The sequence below is a fragment of the Pelecanus crispus genome, chromosome 15, assembly GCF_030463565.1.
Source record: "Pelecanus crispus isolate bPelCri1 chromosome 15, bPelCri1.pri, whole genome shotgun sequence".
NCBI classification, from domain to species: domain Eukaryota; kingdom Metazoa; phylum Chordata; class Aves; order Pelecaniformes; family Pelecanidae; genus Pelecanus; species Pelecanus crispus.
Window position 1 is genome coordinate 3,227,024 of NC_134657.1, and position 18,873 is coordinate 3,245,896.

At 46.8% G+C, this 18,873-nt stretch overlaps 2 protein-coding genes across 6 annotated transcripts; one reads left to right on the top strand and one right to left on the bottom strand.

Annotated features, from left to right (window-relative positions):
- Positions 1-1,656: 1,656 nt before the first annotated feature.
- RNF186 (ring finger protein 186) lies at positions 1,657-2,673 on the bottom strand. Its single transcript, XM_009487580.2, has one exon. The coding sequence runs from the start codon at positions 2,671-2,673 to the stop codon at positions 1,657-1,659; it is 1,017 nt and encodes a 338-aa protein (XP_009485855.2).
- Positions 2,674-6,313: 3,640 nt separating this feature from the next.
- Positions 6,314-16,821, top strand: OTUD3 (OTU deubiquitinase 3). 5 transcript variants are annotated; one of them, XR_012831641.1, is made up of 9 exons: positions 6,314-6,483; positions 7,251-7,399; positions 8,176-8,288; positions 11,451-11,573; positions 12,288-12,413; positions 13,019-13,115; positions 13,402-13,583; positions 13,912-16,255; positions 16,713-16,821. XR_012831641.1 is itself a non-coding variant. In XM_075721492.1 (8 exons), the coding sequence occupies exons 1-8, from the start codon at positions 6,314-6,316 to the stop codon at positions 14,086-14,088; spliced, it is 1,155 nt and encodes a 384-aa protein (XP_075577607.1). In that variant the 3' UTR covers positions 14,089-16,821. The 5 variants fall into 5 exon arrangements, 2 of the variants coding, with proteins under 2 accessions (XP_075577607.1, XP_075577606.1); XR_012831642.1 differs by having other exon boundaries at positions 13,912-14,350; positions 16,169-16,821; XR_012831643.1 differs by having other exon boundaries at positions 13,912-14,350.
- Positions 16,822-18,873: the final 2,052 nt, after the last annotated feature.

Consider the following 18,873-nt stretch of genomic DNA (forward strand, 5'->3'; position numbering starts at 1 on the left):
TTAGTGCTGGTGAAGGGAACTCGCCAGGAAAATTGTCTATGAGCTGAAAGACTTGGCAAGAGTTTCTGAAATTATTTTCAGTACAGCTGAATATCTGGACCAGTGTATTTGGAATAATACAGTATTTGGGTGGTTTAAAAACTACCTGCCTTTTCCCAGTTGAAAAGCTTTTTTTCTGGTTAGTTATTAGCAAATGTTGCTACATATGTACTTCACAGTAAGTCAGTAGCTGTCCAAATATATTAGAAAAAGCAAAGCATTTATTTCCCTTGGAGGTTCGTGTTCTTAGGTAGAAAATAGACCTGTTTGTTTCCAAGACTCTCGGAGGACAGCAGCTCCTTACCCTCTTAGTCTAATCTGTTTTATCTGCTGGTGAGGCACTATGTATATTTATATACTGAGCAACTGGAGTGCATCAGTTTCCATTCTTATCGAACACAAATATTTACCACAGGCCTGATCCAAGGTCTACTGAGATCCATGGTACTCTTAAAAATGTAACTTAACTAGAGCAAACTCTTAATTTTTTTCCAGTTTAATTTTAGTTGGGTTATAGGATATTTTCTTAGCAACTAAGTATTTTTTTTTAAATCAAGGAAAAGAACCAACACATTACTTCTTTGCTTTACTCACCAACTCAGTTGTACAGATTCCTTAATACACTTTCTCAGTTGTAGTTCCTGTCAGTGAGGAAACTGTGAAATGTTTTGACATTAATTGTCAGTGAGGAATTGAAACACAGAAGTCAATGAGCAATTAACATTATTAAACTTTAATGGACACATTCTGTATAAAAATATCACATGTGGTACAGCATAGCAATTGACAGATTTCTGTTTATCTCTGGGCATCTCCAAGGGGAATGTCATACTTAAAGTAAAGAGGGCAAGAAGAGCGGCGGTACAGGTAGTCAGATAAAGGAGTTCAGGCGAGAGGAACTATTTCTGTGCTAAATAACATGGGAATTTGGAGTGTCACGAGCTTTTGAGAGCCTTGCCCTTTGCAAGCCACAGCCTCAAGATTAGGAGCATTGGTATTGCCTCTTGCTCTCCAATTTCATGTGTAGCTTAGAGTGGCATCAACTGACATTCCCTTTTCCCAGTCCCTTTCCCATCCCTGCCAACAACCGTTTGGGCAGTGATAGGGACCGAAGTGATAACCTGGGTTAAAACTGCTCTCTTCCATTGAGGCTAGGCATCCGGTCCCTGATCTAGCAGTCTTATTTCCCCACATTGGCACAAGAAAAGTTGTACGCGTGTTAAGAGAGTGGGAATACGCAGCCGCAGCTAGGGATTTTCACAGGATGTCATCTCTCGGGTGTTTCAGATAATGTTCTGCAGTGCTAATCAGGAGATGACACGAACAAGACCAAAACAACAAAAGCAAAACAACAAAATATTAGTCTGGGATAAAAATTGTGTGGAAACCCTACAGTTTTTAACTCATAAATATCAACGTATAAATATTTTACTGTGTTTCCAGTAGTGAAATTAAACACCACCGAGCATTGCCATTGAGCCTTAGTGGGATTCCTTAGCCGCCTGTTGAACTTCGTACATGAATGATTGCTTTCAAAGTCCAGTAACTGGTGTGTCTTACGTGCAGCGTTGCGGGCAGGAGCAGTCCGTGATCTCTAGGCAGCTCACGTTAATCGTTTCAGGCAATAGCAGCGATGTGGGTCTCCTTGTGGCAGGAGGTGAGCGAGTCCCTGTTACACCTCCAGTAGAATTTAGGAGTGCAGCAAAGCGCCATAGACATGACCAACCCCAAAGTAAGCATGAGACAGATTACCCATTTTATCAGCCCGGAGTATATAAACGGGAGGATGAGGATAGTGAGGATCACCACAAGCAGCAGGAGCAGCACAAGACTCTGGATAGCCAGTCTGTTGTCTGCCGGAACATTTTCGTCTCTGTATAGAGCGTCTTGTCTGGTCTGAGCCCAGCTATTGGTGTCCAGCCCTATGGTAGAGACGTGTACCTCGGGATTTGAATCGGGGTTTTCCAAGTGCTCCATGATGTCGTCTTTATTTTGAAGTGTGCGGACGAGTCCTCCTGACACAAAAGTGGCTTTTCTGCACAGGGGGCAGGTGATTATCCAGGTACTCCCTTCTTTCCTGAGGATAAGCTTGAGGCAGACTGCGCAGAAGGCGTGCTGGCAGTCCAGGAGCTTCGGTACTCTGTAGATGTTGTACTTGTTGAAGCAGACGAGGCAGTCCATATCCACAGATGTTGTGGTTGAAGGCTGGTGGTTCGTTTCAAAACCGCGTACTTCGGGAGAGTTTGAGTTCAGTAGCGTATCGAGAGGCTTTGAGTTCAGACAGTCTCTTTCCAAAATCTCTGGTTTGAAGGCGTCGGGACCGTCTCGCTCTGTGCCTGAAGGTCTCTCCGTTTCTTTAATATATTCTTCAGCGAGTTCCAGCCCCTTCACGTCTGCGGCATTTTCTGTAGGGGGTCCTGCTCTGCTCATTTCGGCAGCACCTTTTGCGGTGGGCGCAGGACTGTACTTTTCAGCCTGTGGTACTCCAGGAGCTGTCGCTTTGTTTTCGTGGTTCAGCTTGTCGGTGGATTTCTCCGTGGAGATAAACTTCGGTGCAGTTTGTCTTCCCTTGGCTGAAGGATTTGCTGAGTACCTGGCTCCTTTTATGTGTTGCTTTATTCCTGTTGTATGCATAATTGATCAGTGACAGTTAGCTTTAAGTGTGTTGTGCTCTTACAATATGATGTTCTTATGAGATGGGGACCTGACTTAATGATTAACTTTGTGGCCAAGACATTTTACAACGGCCGATAATATCACTGAGCAATTCCTGTCCGGAAGCAGACCCCATGGCATTAGCAGACTGCAGCTTTGTCTGCTTTGATAGCCAGACACTACCATTATTACTAAATTAGTACTTTATTTCTTAAAAGCAATTTCATTGGTCTCTAAACACGGCTTTGCTGGACAGTGACACATTCAGAGGAATTACCTAATATTAACATCGGTGTACTGAATGCAGCGCTTTGATTAGAGGGAGCGTGAGTATCGCCGATTTTGAGGGCTCTGGGTAGGAAGTCTGCTCTTGCTTTAGCAACACTCCCTACCCTAGAGCTGTTACCTACAGCACAAAGTAGAGAATGAGACCGAGATTATTAACATGGAGTAGCGAATGTCTGATTATTACCAACTCGTTTATCCTAGGAGCATCCCTGTTGGTTTCAGTCATCAGAGGGCTTCAGGTGCGAACTGAAGCGTGACTTATGGTCACATAGGGTCTCACAGAGCCCGTGGGAGAGAGCTGGAAGTTAAAAGCAAGGGGTTAGTGTCTTGGTAGGACCGTCTGCTTGTTCTCGGCGTTCTCAGGACAACCTCATGCCACTCAGGAATGCCCTGAGGTGGTGGTTTTGTGAATATTCAGCTCTTCTGCGGGGAGGGGGGGAAGCCTGAACAAAATCCCTCCCTCTCTAATTCGTTCTGCCTTTTTATTTGAGGGGTCAAATACAGATGGTTTCTCAGTAAGAATCCTGAGGAAGGAAGGTAGGAAAGGAAGGGTCGGTAATCCCGGAAAGCTGGACTAGGTCAGTGTTACCGGTAGAAGACACCCGGTACTCAGTCTGTAGCCTCAAGCGCACCTGCGTGCTCAAGCTGTCTGTGCTGCCATGTACCAGCCTCTCCCTCCAACAGCAAGAAATGAAACAGCTGCAATTTAGGAGGGCAGGGAGTTCGGGAAGACTCTAATCTCATGAACTCGCCGAGGGGGGATGAGGTGAGAAGAGCTTGTTCTTACTTGCTGAGCAGAAGGTTTGTTGTGAGCAAACTTCGTAAAAGCGCCTGGGCATCGCTGCTGGATTTCTGCTGACGTGGCATATAGCGGTGTTTGATGGACTTTTGGGTGGCCCCAAATGTTAGGAGCCTGAAGATCTTTCAGTTGCAGAAGTGGGACTGGTAGTTGAAGTGCAAGAACGTCTTGGAAGTGGGCTGCTGAACTGCAAGGCTCACTTATGTTTAAAAACAGGAGAATTTTCTATTGCATCTCACATACCCCTTTATTACTAAGAGGTCTCTCTGCCTGTTTTTTATCAGTCGTATGGGGTTGAAAATCTCTGTTGTGCTTCACGGATGAAAGTGTCAGCCAAGTGTCAAAGGACCTGCCCTAATTTTGACTCAGTCTTGTCCTTGGCGTCACCAGTGACGTCCACTGGCTTGCATGCAGGTTGAACTGAACTGAATTGCCTGTAGCCCTTAATGCTACTTAGGCTAATTACTGTTGCATTAATCATATGTAGTCAGTTTATATATTCATCCTGCTTTTAGTATGTTTGCATAAGACAATGTGTTTCTATGGAATATGGACTTGTTTATGACAGGAAACGGACATAAAAGAGCAGTTGTGCCATCTCAGAGTCAAATCCTCGCTTGCCACAGGGCTTTGAGCACAATAATACTCAAAACATCCGAGAAGATACTGGTGACAGTCCTGTGAGCTTCTTCCCATGCTTGAGCTGTGGTTCAGTAAAAAAATACGCAACTTAAAAATTACCTTGATGGAAAGCCTCCTCTTGTATCCCGTTCCCCAGTGTACGTATGAGCAAAGCAGAGAGCTGCTGTGACCGGGCAGTCACCATCAGATTTACAACGCATCGTCCGGTGCGACAAGGAACTTTTTTACACTGAGGTTGAAAAGGAGGTGGTTGTTGGCAGGGAATAAAGCTAGAGCGGATCGTGCTCGGAAGCGGCCTCGTAGCTGGCGCTAACAAATGTTTATTTGACCTGATAAATGGGACCTGAATCGCCTCGCAGGAGAGTCCTGCCCGGCGATTTTATCTGGCCTTGTTAGTCTGCGACGTGCTTCCATGGCACGTCTGTAACACTCGTGCCGTGGGAGTCGATGCACTCGTGGTCTAGGTGTCTGCTCCCACATTTGGAGTGTTCTCCCAGCGTTCATCACAAAGCCGTTTGGATGTGCCTTCTGAACAGAGAGAGCTCAGAATTAGCCATAAATTCGACTGATGCGCAGCGGTTCTGACGGCAGCAGGCAGGTTCCGTTGCGATACCCGCAGAGCAAAGCGGGGCAAGGAAAAACAGAGTAAGGGGACGGAGTAGATATTTACACAGGAGCAGCACAGGAGGGTGTTAGTGGTGGGCGACTTCTTTAACCGGTTGCTGTGGGAAGAGCGGCAGAGCGGGAGAGCGGGAAATCTTCCCCAAGAGCCGAATGCCGGCCAAGTCACCCTCGCGTTGCTCTGCCCCCTTCTCCTGCCGCGCTCGGTGAGGAGTTTCCCTCCGTGCCCGGGGAAATAGGACAGGGGGGTTCAGCATATTGCACGTTGCATTTAATTAATTGTCGCTGTTCCAGCTCTCCTCCTGACCCGTCGCCGCTGCCAGCCATGTTCTCGTGGTGCCACCTCGTGGGTGGTCATAGAATCATCGAATCATGGAGTCATGGAATCGTTGAGGTTGGAAAAGACTTTTAAGATCATCCAGTCCAACCGTTAACCTCACCCTGCCAAGTCCACCACTGAACTGATTAAGGGGAGAGTAGCAATTTCATGTTTCCTGGCTTGGTGGCTGCATTATCTTTAATGAAAGTAAAAACTGGGAATCACTAAGGTTGGGAAGGATCGCTAAGATCATCAGTCCAACCATCACCCCAACACCCCCATGCCCACTAAACCATGTCCCCAAGTGCCACCTCTGCCCGTTTTTTGCACCCCTCCAGGGATGGGGACTCCCCCACCTCTCTGGGCAGCCTGCTCCCCTCTTTAATTCCTTTTTCAGTTCATTTCAGAGCGCTGATTTGGTGCTGAACAGAGACAGACGAAGCGACCAGCGCTGATTTATAACCGGAGCAGACAATGAGATGCAATTAACAGCAGACGCTAACGAGGCGTGGGACGTGCCAGCCTCAGGCGAAGCACTGGGGTACAGCACTCATGGCCGCTGCTCTTCGCACCCCTCCCAGCCGCTCCTTGACGCTTGGCTGCCCCCTCCTTCCCTTCGCAGTTCCCGCTGCCTTTGATCCCTAAAGCCCTCTGCTTCCCCTTGCCTCGCTTTCCCTCCCGGAACCCCCCCGCCTTTCTCCTCTTCTTCTTCTTCTTCTTCTTCTTCTTCTTCTTCTTCTTCTTCTTCTTCTTCTTCTTCTTCTTCTTCTTCTTCTTCTTCCTCCTCTTCTTCCTCTTGCTCCTCCTGCTGCTGCTGCTGGCGGAACCCTCCGGGGCGCTGGGGGGCGCCCCTCGCGGCGGCGCTCTGGCCGCTCCTGCGCCGCTCTCGATGGTGGCGCCGCGCGGTCACGTGGGGGTGGGCTGCGCAGGCGCAGTGGCCGCCGGCGGGGATGTCCCGCAAGCAGGCGGCCAAGGCCCGGCCCGCCGCCGGAGCCAGGAAGGCCCGGCGGCCACGGCAGCCCCCCGCCGGACCGGCTCCGGACCCTACTTCGGGTGGCGGGGGTCTCGCCAGGCAGCTCCGGGCACTCGGTCTCAAGCTGCGGGAGGTGCCGGGCGATGGGTGAGCGCTGCGACGGGGCTGCCTGGCGCTCCCGCGGCCGGTGCTTCCATGGTCCCCGGGGGCTGGGGCTTCCTCCTCCCCCACGAGTGGTGGGGAGCCTGCGTCCCCGGGGGCTGAGGGCTTTCCCCTCGGGGTTGAGTGGGGCCAGTGCTCCGCAGGGGTGAGGGCTTCCCCGCTGTACCCCGCAGGGATCAGGGGGCTCTGCTCCGTGGTTGTGCAGGGCCTGCGTCCCCTGGGGCTGAGGGCGCCCGTGGGCTGTCACCTGCGGGGCTGCGGGCCCTGCTAGTCCTGGGCCTGCTCCCCAGCGGGGCTGAGGGCTCCACTGGCCTGCTGAGCAGAGCACAGGAAGGCCCATAAATGGGGGTGAAAGGGGCATTAGACGTGTCTGCCGAGAAATTGCTTCCTAGATCATTAGGTTGTCCTTTGTTGCATTACATCATTTGTCTCAGTGTCAGCTTAAGACAGTTTCACCCGGCATTCTTACTGCCTTTGACTTACTCTGTTGGCTCTTTGACTCTTACGTGTTCACTCAAAACCTTATGTTCCTGCCAGCATTTCTTCTAATTCCAGCGGCTGTTCAAAGCACAGGGAATAGGTGCTACTTCACATTCATATCCTTGTTGAACTTACCGGGCAGAAGGAGCGCGGCTCTCTTCCTTTCCCATGCACGCCATATTCTTTCTGCTGCTGTGCCAGGGTCATCGATCTGGTGGTGTATCTGTTAGCCGTGTTTCAGACACACTGACTTGCGGTTTCTCTCTTGATAGCAATTGTTTGTTTCGGGCCCTCGGTGACCAGCTTGAGGGGCACTCGCGGAACCACCTCAGACATCGCCAGGAAACGGTGGATTACATGATAAAGCAGCGGGAGGATTTTGAGCCTTTTGTGGAGGATGATGTGCCCTTTGAGAAACACGGTATGGTCTCTGTAGGACACTAATGGAAGGGGTTACTGGGTAATGTGATTACATCTAATTTGAGCACCTTCTTACTAAACAGTTCCTCATCCCACAACTGTGTTAGGACTCCTCTAGTTTTTAGAAACAGTGAGTTTACATTTCTCTCTGTTAAGTTTCTGGAGAAAGATGAGCTATTAAACTTGTATTATATTTGTCTTGGAAATCGTTTAAATTTAGGAGAAACTTGAAGAAGGAAGGAGAGGCAAAAAAAGGCAAGGAGTAAAAATGTGATGTTTTCCAAAGGAACTTGCAAAAATTGCCTAGCTCAAAAATTGTCTAGCTGTCCTGGAATACTGGTGGGTGTCAAGTGGGTTTCTTTTTCTCCTTGACACTTGATATTTCATAGCAGTTACCCAGGGGAAGAGCCAAAGCAGAGCCCAATACAGCCTTTGTTCGAACAGTTTTGAGGATGTGCCAAGTACCATGCGGGTGATGCAGGAAAATGGTTTGGTCGTTTAGTACGTGGCACTCTTCCTTCCGAGCTAACACAGAACTGACGGCCTTACATAATCTAAGGGTGTACTGCGTTTTTAAGAGGTGTCTGTGGTCATTTAAGATGCATTAACTTCTGTCGCTGCCAAATTCTTGCCTCAGCAGTCACTGTTTCACAGTTGGGATTTCCTTTCCAGAATTTCTTGGGCTTGTGTTGATATTTTGTTACTCGCTATCCCTCCAGTGCTTTTGGAAGTGTCAGAAACTAGGTTTCCAACTCTTCTGAATGTTTTTTCCTTTAGTTACCAATTTGGCAAAGCCTGGTACCTTTGCTGGCAACGATGCTATTGTGGCCTTTGCAAGGAACAATCAAATGAATGTGGTTATTCATCAGCTTAATGCTCCGCTGTGGCAGGTGAGAAACAAAACTTGTATATTTTGGCCTCATTTTTAGCTGATGAATACAAATAGTGTTGAAACTTCCTGATCTATTAGAAGAGAGCAGTCGGTAGCTGTAGTTAGCTGGACACAGTGTAGAGCTGTGCTTGCTTTTTCAGCCTTGGAGGAGAACACTCCAGATCTCAGCTAGGAGGAGAGGGAACGAAAGAAAACAATGAATGCATGAAGGATAAGTATGTGGAGATGGGGCAGCGTGTTTTCGTTTGGTTTTAAGCTACTAGCTTCATTGATACGTTTCTCTCTCCTGAAGATCAGACTACATATGAGGTGACTTTTCTGGTAGGAATTGGAGGCAGGCTTAAGGAGACCTGTATGATGGGGTTCAGGAATATATGGAAACGAAGGTATAGCAGGGCAGTCCCTGCAGCATGTTGGAATGAAGCTCCATCAGCTCTGCACGAGATTTGGAACGAGAAGGTTTCTGACAGTTGGAGAAGTGAGGTTCTGGACTGGGCAGAAGAGGGAAGAAGTTTTAAAAGCTGAAGGCGGTGTTTAATCGGCTTCTGGAAAGGACTGTGTGTATGGTTTCCACCGACAGTGGGACACCGGAACAAGTAATCCATCGGGTCCCTACTGCTCTCTCTGGTGTTGTTTTTCTGTGGCAAGTCCACACTGGAATGGGCCACGCTTGGTCTCTGCCTGTTCATTGAGCAAGTGAGAACCTGTATTCAAGTCAGGATTGTTTCTGGCCCCGATTTACAGACAGAACCAACGAAGTATGTAGATTAAACAGGGCAATAAAGATAAAAGACCAGTTGAAAGCTGTCTGTGGTGTCTTAAATACATTTGAAACAGTGTCAGCTGAATTCCTGAACCCAGATGAGTTTAAACTCTTATTTATATGGCAGCCGTGGGCAGTAAGACAGCTAACCTACTTTTTTTTTAAAAAAAGTGTACCTGACAATTACACAAGTGAGTGGGAATACTCAACTGCTTGACCTGCGAGAGTGTACAGAGGTGATGACCCTGCAGGAGGGTTCATGGGGGTGCTGGTCATGTTTTGGTAGTTTTGAACCGGATACCTCAGTGTACTTAACTCCTACTGATATTTTGTATATCCTCTCGAAAACCTTAAATTCTTTTTCCCTGTTCATTGACCTTGCCAGGGTTGTAAATACAGAGTTCGTGATGAGGTTCTGTTTTGCCTGAGTGTAGTCCTGTTAGTGAAAGGTTGTCTTAGGCTCTTGAGAATGGTCTGAGTAAAGAGAGCTGTTAACAGCTGTAACATAACGAGTCTCTGACGCGCACAGAGTTTACATCAGGGCATCAAACAGTGTAGGGGATCACGACGTGGTGCCAATGTTAGCAAGTTGCTAGACTTGACTAACCCAGGACACCCTTTTTCTTAATTTTCTATACATCTCCATCTTTTTTTTTCCCCCCCCCCCCGTCTCTCTGCTTTGGAGCCTCAGCAAAATTTTAGATTAGATTCCAAAGAGAACATGGTTTCCTGAGAGGCAGATCAGCAAGATGCTTAAAGCAGATGGTGTGAATGTCTCCTTTGGTCCCACCTCTAAAGCAGATGGTGAGTTATCCTTTAATTTTAAGAGAACCATTTGTATCCACTGCAGCTGAGCTGGAAAAATGTGAGCAGAAGTGTTAAGGACCGCCAGCTGTTTCTCAAGCTCTGACCTAACCAAAAGCTCTTTGGAGGTGGGCATCTCTGCATGGACTTTTTAGGGCTTTAAATGCCCGTTACCTTTTTTGGTAGTGACTGTAAATGTAGAGCCTCAAGTTAGCTCAGATGTGTATGTTATTTTATTGGCTTTTTGGATAACTGCTTACCTTTTTTCAGTGTTTTTGCCTTTTTTTTTTTTTTTTTTTAATCTGCAGCTATCTTTTACTTACAGTGCTGGTGTACTGTGGAGAGAGCATGCAAAAAGAGGCTTCACCACTGAGAGCTAAATTGGTTAATTCTCAGAATAATCTTTCAAGAGCTTTGGGATTCGTTAGATTCCTATTTAGGCTCAGGCAGAGGAGAAGCATTGAAAATAAATCTTACTCGGATACACTCTGTTGAATAACTTAATAGGATAAAAGGCAGGAGTTAAGTATAACCAAGTGTTGAGATGGAACTTCAAGGTGAACAAGTGATGAATGGAGAGTATCTGTTGTGAAATCTGAAGTCATTAGTGCAACAAACCGCAGACGTGGTTGAAAGGTGACTTGGTGTATATGCTGTAAGTTGGGATAAGCTGATTTAAAGATGTAAAAGGATTGGGAAATTCTGGAGCCCTAAAGCAAGCTTTTCTTGTCATTCACTTACTGACATCTTCTCCAGGAAAGCTGTCAGATCTTTGAACTCTAGCTTGACAGGTAAGCAAAGGAGATCTGCAAATGCAGTGTAATTTTCTGCATTTCTTGCAAGAGCTGGAATGCTGTGTTGCTGTGAGCTAATGGTTTGAGACACTGATGACTGGGGTAGGAATTATTCTTGCACCAGTGCAGATAATACTGAGAGCAGGAATTTTTTACAGAAACTGCTGTACTTGGTGCTGACAAAGCAAAGGAACATTTGCTTGTTAACAGTGCTCCTGAATGGAGTCAATTCATTTTCATGGTTTGGCTTTATTTCTATTAGTCTTTCTTTTAAAAACAAAACATACCCACTTGGAATGCTAACTTAAAACAGCAGCTTGTCCCAACTGCAGAACAAAACTTCTTCTGGGTGACTGTTTCCACTGTGGTCGTAACTTGAACAGACTCCTTTTTTCCTCATGTTTGAGGGGAAGAAGGCATTTTACACTCAGTGGGAGCTGTCACTGAAACTGGGTCTGGGAAGATGATCAAGAAACTAATAACTTCTGTGGAAAGGTTAGAAAATAGTTTTGAGCTTTCCACTGAAATATTTTCATACTGTCTTTTGTTTGTTATGACATAACTGACCCAACATTGTGTATCTGGTTTTCAAACATTATCCTTGAGACAGAAGCTCTGTTGTTACCGTAGGCACATCTGGATTATTAGGTCAGCTCTTCCTGTTTAAAGATGCTTCAGTAGCTGTGTACTTTGCTTCCGACCACAGTGTTTGTCGTTGCTTCAGAAAAATAATACTTTGAAAAACACAATGCCGAAGTTGATTCCAAATCGTCATTTGCAGTTTATTTGTTTCATTTAGATTCGGGGCACAGACAAAAACAATGTGAGGGAACTTCATATCGCGTATCGTTATGGAGAGCACTACGACAGTGTGAGGAGAATCAACGATGATTCTGAAGCTCCAGCGTATCTTCAGATGGAGGTTGGTTATGACAGAATGTCCTGAAGTCGGCTGTGGGTGATTAACAAAACAGATGAATGTTACCCATTGATTTCCTTTCTCATTTGCATTGAGACTGAGAAAAGAGTTTGGTCCCTGTGTCATGCTGGGGATAGAAAAGCCCGTAAGCTCACTGTAACTGGTGCTGCCTGCTCTCTTGAGACAGGCTGTGAAGTGTTTAAATTACTGGGCTGAAAATCAATCCCCAATCTGATGCTGTGATGTGGGTGTCTTGAAGCAACCCCATCTAAATTACATACTCGTGCTCTCGAATGCAAAAACAAAGGGAAAGGAGGAAAGAGATGGGAACGCAACAGCTGGCTAGAGTAGTCCTCTTCATCTCTCACTTTCTCGTGGTAAGGAGTAAGCTGTGTTGGCCTTGAGGTTCTCTGCACACAACTGTGCAATGTGTGGCGTTGTAAAAAAATTAACACTTCATTTGAAAAGCCGGTGATTGTTTATTGGCACGCACAATCTTGTAGTATGTGAGAGTTTGCTCAGTAGCGTACGAGCTGTGGGAAACGGTGTCAATGATGATGGAAGTCACACAATGTTCAAGACGCTTTGCTGCAGGATATTTCTGAGAAAAGTGTGCCGTAATCATTAAATTTATTACGATGTCAGGTTTTTTTTACTGCATGTAATGAAATTGCTGCGTGTGCTCATGTGATCTGCTAGGCTTTGCTTTTCTTGCAGATGCTTTGCAACAACGATTCAAATAAGGAGGAGGAAGTGAAGCCTCAGAAGGGTGACTCTGAAGATGAGGTTGAAGTCGAAATGGAAGATGCTATACAAAAAGTCTGTAATGCAACTGGATGTTCAGTAAGTATTGAGTAGCCTTTTTATGCTTAATGTTCAAACCTTCTGGATACATGAAAGTAGCCTTGGGAAAAATTCTAGAAAGTATTCATCTTGGACAATTTCAGTACCACAGCCAGAAATCGGGGTGGTTTTCATCCTAGACTCAACCCTTCAATGCAGATGAAATATGTATTCTGTGTGGATACCTTGTAATTTTAGAAGGTTTGTCTTGCAATCTCTCAGAAATTTTACTTTGAAACAAATTCTGTAAAATTTTAATCCTTTGAGGATGTCTGTAGTTGAACATCCCAAATGATGAGATACTCTGTGAATCTTAGCCATTGTCGCTGGATAGCCAGCGTGCTTCCTGCAGATCGCTGCTTGCACTGTGCAAATGCGTAGAACAGAAAGGGTCAAGAGTGAAACAGTTACGCTGAAACACAATAATCCTTTTTCAGGATTTTAAGATTTTTCTCCCTCACCTTTTTCAGAATTGGAATACAGGCTAATTGAAAGGTCATAAAAGCAGACAGCAACCCCCTCTCAGTGGTGCAGATGGTTGTTAAATGAATGTATGTCAGTGATTTGCACTCTCTTCAGCGTTACCTTTCTCCTCTTGTGGACAGGACATTGATTTAGTAAGCCAGATTCTGGAAGTGGAAGACTACAATATAGAATCTGCAGTATTTGCCATCTTTCAAGTGAAAGAAGTGGAAAGAATCAGTAAGTACACAGTGTTTGTCACCTGGTGCTTCAGAAGAAAGCTCTCTGACGTTAGTGGTCGCTGTAAACAGCAGCTCCGCAGGGACAGTAGCGGCTGAAGCTTGCTGTTGGCTGCGCTGCCGCCTCAGCCTTTCTGTGCTCAGGAAGGTTATTAGTGAGGGCAGATTCAGTCCAGCTTCTGAAAAAACCCTGCTTTTCCAGAAAGTCTGGAAGAAGGAAATGGCTGATCCCGAGACAGCTGCTGGGTAGGCAGAGTGTGTCTGAGAAAAAATTCTGTCATTGGTAGGTACTGAGGAGAAGTGTGATCCCCAGAGTGAAGATCAGAAATCGTGTGGCGGAACCCTGCGGGAAGAAAACGGAACTGGTTCAAGAATCTTTGGAAATCGGAGTTTGCGTCAAGAAGAAATAGAAAACAACAAAGGACAGGCTAGATCTGATGAAGAGAATCGAGCCAGCAGAAACCCAAAGGTATGTGAAGGGTGGTTTGGCAGTGATTTGCACGCCCTTTAACCGTTAGGATTGCTTAATCCGCAACTACCTTCTTTGAATTAAAAAGAGCTTCCCCTTACCGGATTTTGTTGCTGCTACAGCTGTGACTTCTCCGATACAAATATTTAATAGTGACGTGTGGCACTCTTCCAAAATGACACAAAATAAAGTCCAGATAAGTAGTTTGGAATAAACGTTCTCTGGCGGCTGCTTTGACATCTGCTTGTCTCCTTTCCAGTGTATTATTTTCCCAAACCGAGCAGAAAAAGTGTGCTTTCAACTTTGTGTTTTCATCCTTCCCTTTCAGGTATCTAAAAAACACAAGAAGGAACAGCAGCGGCTAGAGAAGAAGAAGCGGCAGGAAGAAAGGCACCGACAAAAGGTCTTGGCCAACAAGAGTAACTGTGCAGATAGCAGCAGGAGAGAGACAGACTCAAACAACCACGTCACCTTGGTGAAGGCCATGGCAGCTCTAAACATATGACTGAATATGTTCCGAGTGCTGTGGTAAGAAAAGTAAATAAAAGCGATGAAGACAAAACTCCCCTTAAGCAAATTTCCAAGCACCCATTGTTATCTTAAAAGCTGTTTCTGCGGAGATCTCTAAGCGCACATGAATCTCCCGTTTCTTCGGTTGTGGGGCGAACAGTCGTTCGGTAATTCTGCATCAACCTGTGTGTGAGAAGAACCGTTTGAACTTCACAAAAAGTAGAGACCTGGTTTTATAGTTTTGGAGTTAGATGAAGGTGAGAACCTTTTCTTCACACAGCAGTGTTAGATTTGCTTTGAGATCTCTTGATGTGCTTAGATTTTTTTTTTTTTAAGAGCAGCTTTTTACTTGGTTATGCTTGGAGGAGCTTTATTTTACCTTGCTGTCAGGGAAAGCTTAACAGTTCTCAACTCAGGAACATGTTGGGTTTTTTTTCTTCTATTTAAATTTAAAAAGTAAGGGAACAGAATCCCAGAGTCCTTTCCAAAGCTAAGTGTGTCCGCCAACACTGTATCAAATATGAGATTCCTCTTTCCCATGCAAGAATGCAGCGATAAGTTTTAATCTAACTAGAACTGCTTGTGTTGCACTAGGCTCTTTCAGAAGTGATTAATACGTGAAGGGAGACTGGGATTGCTGCGTCCATGCTTGCTTCTTGCTCGAGTTTGAGATCAGCTTGTTTGGTAGCTGTTGAGACCTTTAGACGGGAAAAAAAAAAATTGAAAAAGTAGTACCAGTGGACTCAGGAGACCGCAGAGCCAATTCATCCAATCTGGTGAAGTCTGATGAGGCAGGCATGAGATTTCTGTGGAGTGTTGTTACTTGGACATCTGGAATCTCATCTCCTTGCCGTACTCTGGAGCTTTTGGGCTACTCCAGAGCTTTAGTCCAAGCCAGAAACTTCACAGTTGTTAGCCTCCAAATGAAATTAGTATAGCCAAAGGATCAAGAGTCCTGGGAACAAGCTTCCAAGTAGCAGTGTTCGCTGGGAACCCTGCCTGCTTCACTCTTCATCAATCAAACTTTTTCCAGGGTAGGATTTTTTCATCTTAAATTCCTCTTTGGTAAGGTCACCAAGTACCATAGAATGTACAGCTTGAATCCTGTGATGCTTTCCACTACAGGACTGAGAATTTGAACTGAAGTGTTAGGGACTGTGGGGCTCGGCCCTCAATTTATAGCTTGCAGTGTTTCAGCTTCACTCAGGTTTTTGGACTTGTATCAAGCGCTAAGCTTGAAGAAAGCACACGTGCACTTACACACACAACAGATAACAGGAGACACCTCATCAGCCGGGGCAGAGACAAAATAGAATTTTTGAAAGTAAGGAACGTTGCTTTTGAAAAAAATTCTATGCATTCTTTGAAGTTTCCAAATCGGCACGGAAATATAAATGCGTTTTTTGACTGAACTGCTGAGATCTGAGCTAATACTTCTTCATACGCTCTGCTACCAAGAGCATTTGAAGGATAAAAAGAAAGGAGCTCTACTTTAAATACCGGTGGTGTAGGAGAACAGGCTGTAATGCTGGTGAAGAAGTTCCTTTGGTTCCTGTAATGAGCTTGGTGGAAATAAAAAGTACCACAAAGCAGCTCTTAGGCTTGTGGTGGGACATAGTGTCTGGCAAGTGAAGCAGCGTGTTAAGTGCTGCTCTACATGCCGGTGGTAGGCATGAGTAACGGCTGTAGAGGGAGATCTGGGTAGTATTTCATAGGTAGGAAGAGCATGGATGAGCCTTGAATTCACAGTGCTATCCTTGAAGTAAAAAATGACTTGGGTAAAATCCATTTTATGCCAACCTTAGATAGCCTGTTGTTAGCAATGTTGCTTCCCAGAATTCTTTTTTCCCCCCAAACAGTGCCTTTTACAGTAGTGGAAAGACTGGTAAGTCACTTCACCGGTGTGATGAGTGGCAGCCAGCCAGGGAAATGTCACCTTTGTCTTGCCCGGCCGCATTTTGATTTGAAAGGCGGGTGGCTTCTGCACGTTTGAAAAGATAGTAAGAATTTGCAGTTGTACACTACGAATGAGACATTTCATCTTAATGAATTGTTTTTTTGTCTTCCTGAGCCAGAGCTGACGTGAGGATTATTGTTGCTTCAAACCTGGGGAGATGTGAAGGGAGTTGTCCCGTAGCCAGAAGACAGGATGCGGAGCTTCTGTAGGTGCAGAGGGACCTGCAGGACCTAACCTCACCCTGTCCGGGATAAACGGGCAGGCCTGCAGCAGCAGCGCATCTCAAAGAGCAGAGAAAGGGGCTGACCTTCAGCTCATGGCCTCTGATACCTGTAACCACATATGTGGCTGAAAATGCTTTCATTTCCACGTGTAATATGACTAAAACAAAACTCTTTATGTGCTGGATTCATAAGTCTTGCTAGACCAGTCACATTCTCTTTATTTTTGCCAGGATAGCTTTGTCCTTGCAAAAATATTTTGTATCCAAAGATGTTAAAACTTTCATTTTGTCTGTTTTCGATTTTTCCTTTAGCTGTTGAAATTTCCACCTGCCCTTACGATGCGTGTTCTTCCTAGGGAATCGTTATGCAGGGTTCTCGGGGAACTCCCTTTTACGCAGAGAATTTGCTTTGTAAACAGGTCATGGATTTTCCTTGCAGGAGGAAGGGCGGCCAGAAACACGAGCAGAGAAACATCATGATTCATAGCTCGTGTTTACTCTTTGGTGGAGCTAACCGCGCCTGGCGATGCGCGGTCACGGGACGGTGAGCACGGCGCGTTCCCTGGGCGTTTGGGGAGGGTTGCTGTTTGTGACTAGCTGCTGGCTTACGGCTCTGAGGGTCACCGCGGGCGGAGGGCCGGGAGGCTTGCTGCCAGCCGCTGGAAGGTGCGTACGCAGCAGGACAACGTCGAAAGCCGCTTTCCCTGCGTCCTGTCTACCACCATCGTCTTCCGTGGACTTATTTTTCCCAAATCCCGCCCCTGCGGGTGAGGAGTTCAGCTGAACTGGAAGCTTTAAGCATTGAGCCAGGTTCTGTCCGATGCCCACCAGCCTGCCTTGGCCTTACAACGTATAGGAGGCCTTTTCCGCGTGTGTTACTTTCTGGAGCGCCCCGTTCCTTCTCGGAGGGCTGCCTTTTGGTTTATTTAACAGCAGCTTCGCCTCATCTGCAGTGCCTGAACAGCAGCAGAAGTCACGTCATCCGTGGTATCCACACCCGCTGCATTTTCTCTTGGAGTCTGCTGAAACTACGCAAGAGTTTCCTTCTTTCCCACTCCGGACTCGGCAGGGCACCTGCTTCTGTTACCAAACCTCTGTTTTTGGATGCCAAGTGCAATAAAGGTTGCAAAGCCGCGCCAGCTGAACTGCGCGAATGGAGTCATGCGTATGGGGCGCGCTGCGGGTTAAAGGCAAAGCTTTCGGATTAATTTAACGAGTCTGCGCAGCCTGGGCCCTTCCTGGGGACGGGATCAGGCTGCGGGGCGTACGTTCACCCGCCGGCTTTCACGAGCTTTGGGAACTGCAGAAAGGGAGGGAAACGGCGTGTGAAGAGCGGCCCATCGGCGTATAAAATGGCGGTGGTTTATGCTCGTGAGCTGTGCGAGGGTTCTTTGCTGCTGCCTGGAGCGCAGCCGGTTCGCAGGCACCTCGGGGCAGCATCGGCTTCACCAGCTCCATCCCAGCTCGCTCCTCTCATCCCAAAGCCCTTGAGTGGCACCAGAAAATGAGTAAAAGGAGGAAGGAGCGTTTTGGAAAGGGAGAAGGATACTGGGCTTACTGCGAGGAGGGGGTCGGGATGGCGCTCGTGATGAAACGCTTAATGGAGTCGGGCAGCAGCCCTCGACGCTGAAGAGAAAATACCCTTAAAACAGCACCTTTATTTTAGGAGCCCTGCTCTGAGGGCGTGCAGAACACCTCTCCGGAGGTGGCATTAAAAGCGGAGGTGCCTCCATGGAGGCCCGGGTGCGAGGGGCAGCCGGCCTGGCTCGTTAGCGCTAATTGCAGGCCCTGAGCAGCTGTGGGGAGGGACGAGGGGGCTTGCTGGAGCCGGGGGGCCAGAAGGAGCCGCCCCAGAGCCCTGAGACCCCCGCCACCACGCTCCCCCACAGCTGTAGTGAGTATTAATTGCTTAAATAATTGTATTAATTGCTTAAATAGTCATTAGGACGGGGCTGCGTTGCGGCTAAGCTCCCTCAGGGGATCCGGGTTTGGGGTCAGGGCGCAGCAGCCGCTCGCTGTTTCAGTTGATTCCCCCCCCCCCCCCCCCGAAGCTCTTACGATTTCCCAGTTGGCTGCTTAAATGTCACTTCTGGTAAATGTTTTTGAAGAAAAAGATGCAAAACTGTGTGCGCGTGTAAATATTTACCTCAGTAATCAGCTGCGAAGCTCCGCGTTGTTTCCTCCCCCTCCCGCTATCGATTCCTGAAAAGCAAACGCGACTCTGGATGTGCTTTACAAGTTGCCTTTGAAAATTTACTTTTATTTGCAGGGATTCCCTTGTTTTTAGGATTTATTTAATCGCTGGGAACAGGCTTTCCCTATGCAGTGGCTCTGGGGAAAGGCGCCGGGCGCCTTTTCGGTGCCGCAGGGCTGGGCCGTGCCCCGTACGCCGGTTTTCTTTTTAACAGGAGCTTGTCAGTGCCCAGACGCTCCTTGCGTACGGGGATCCTCCATCATTGTCCCCATATGCGCTGCGTGCTGCGCATAGTCTTGCTCTCAAAGTGGAGCAGGTGATGTTTACGGACCATTGCATGAGGTGTCTGGTTCACCTTTATGTAGAAGCAAAATAAGGCAAGGAATGGGGTAAGGTAAAAAAAAAA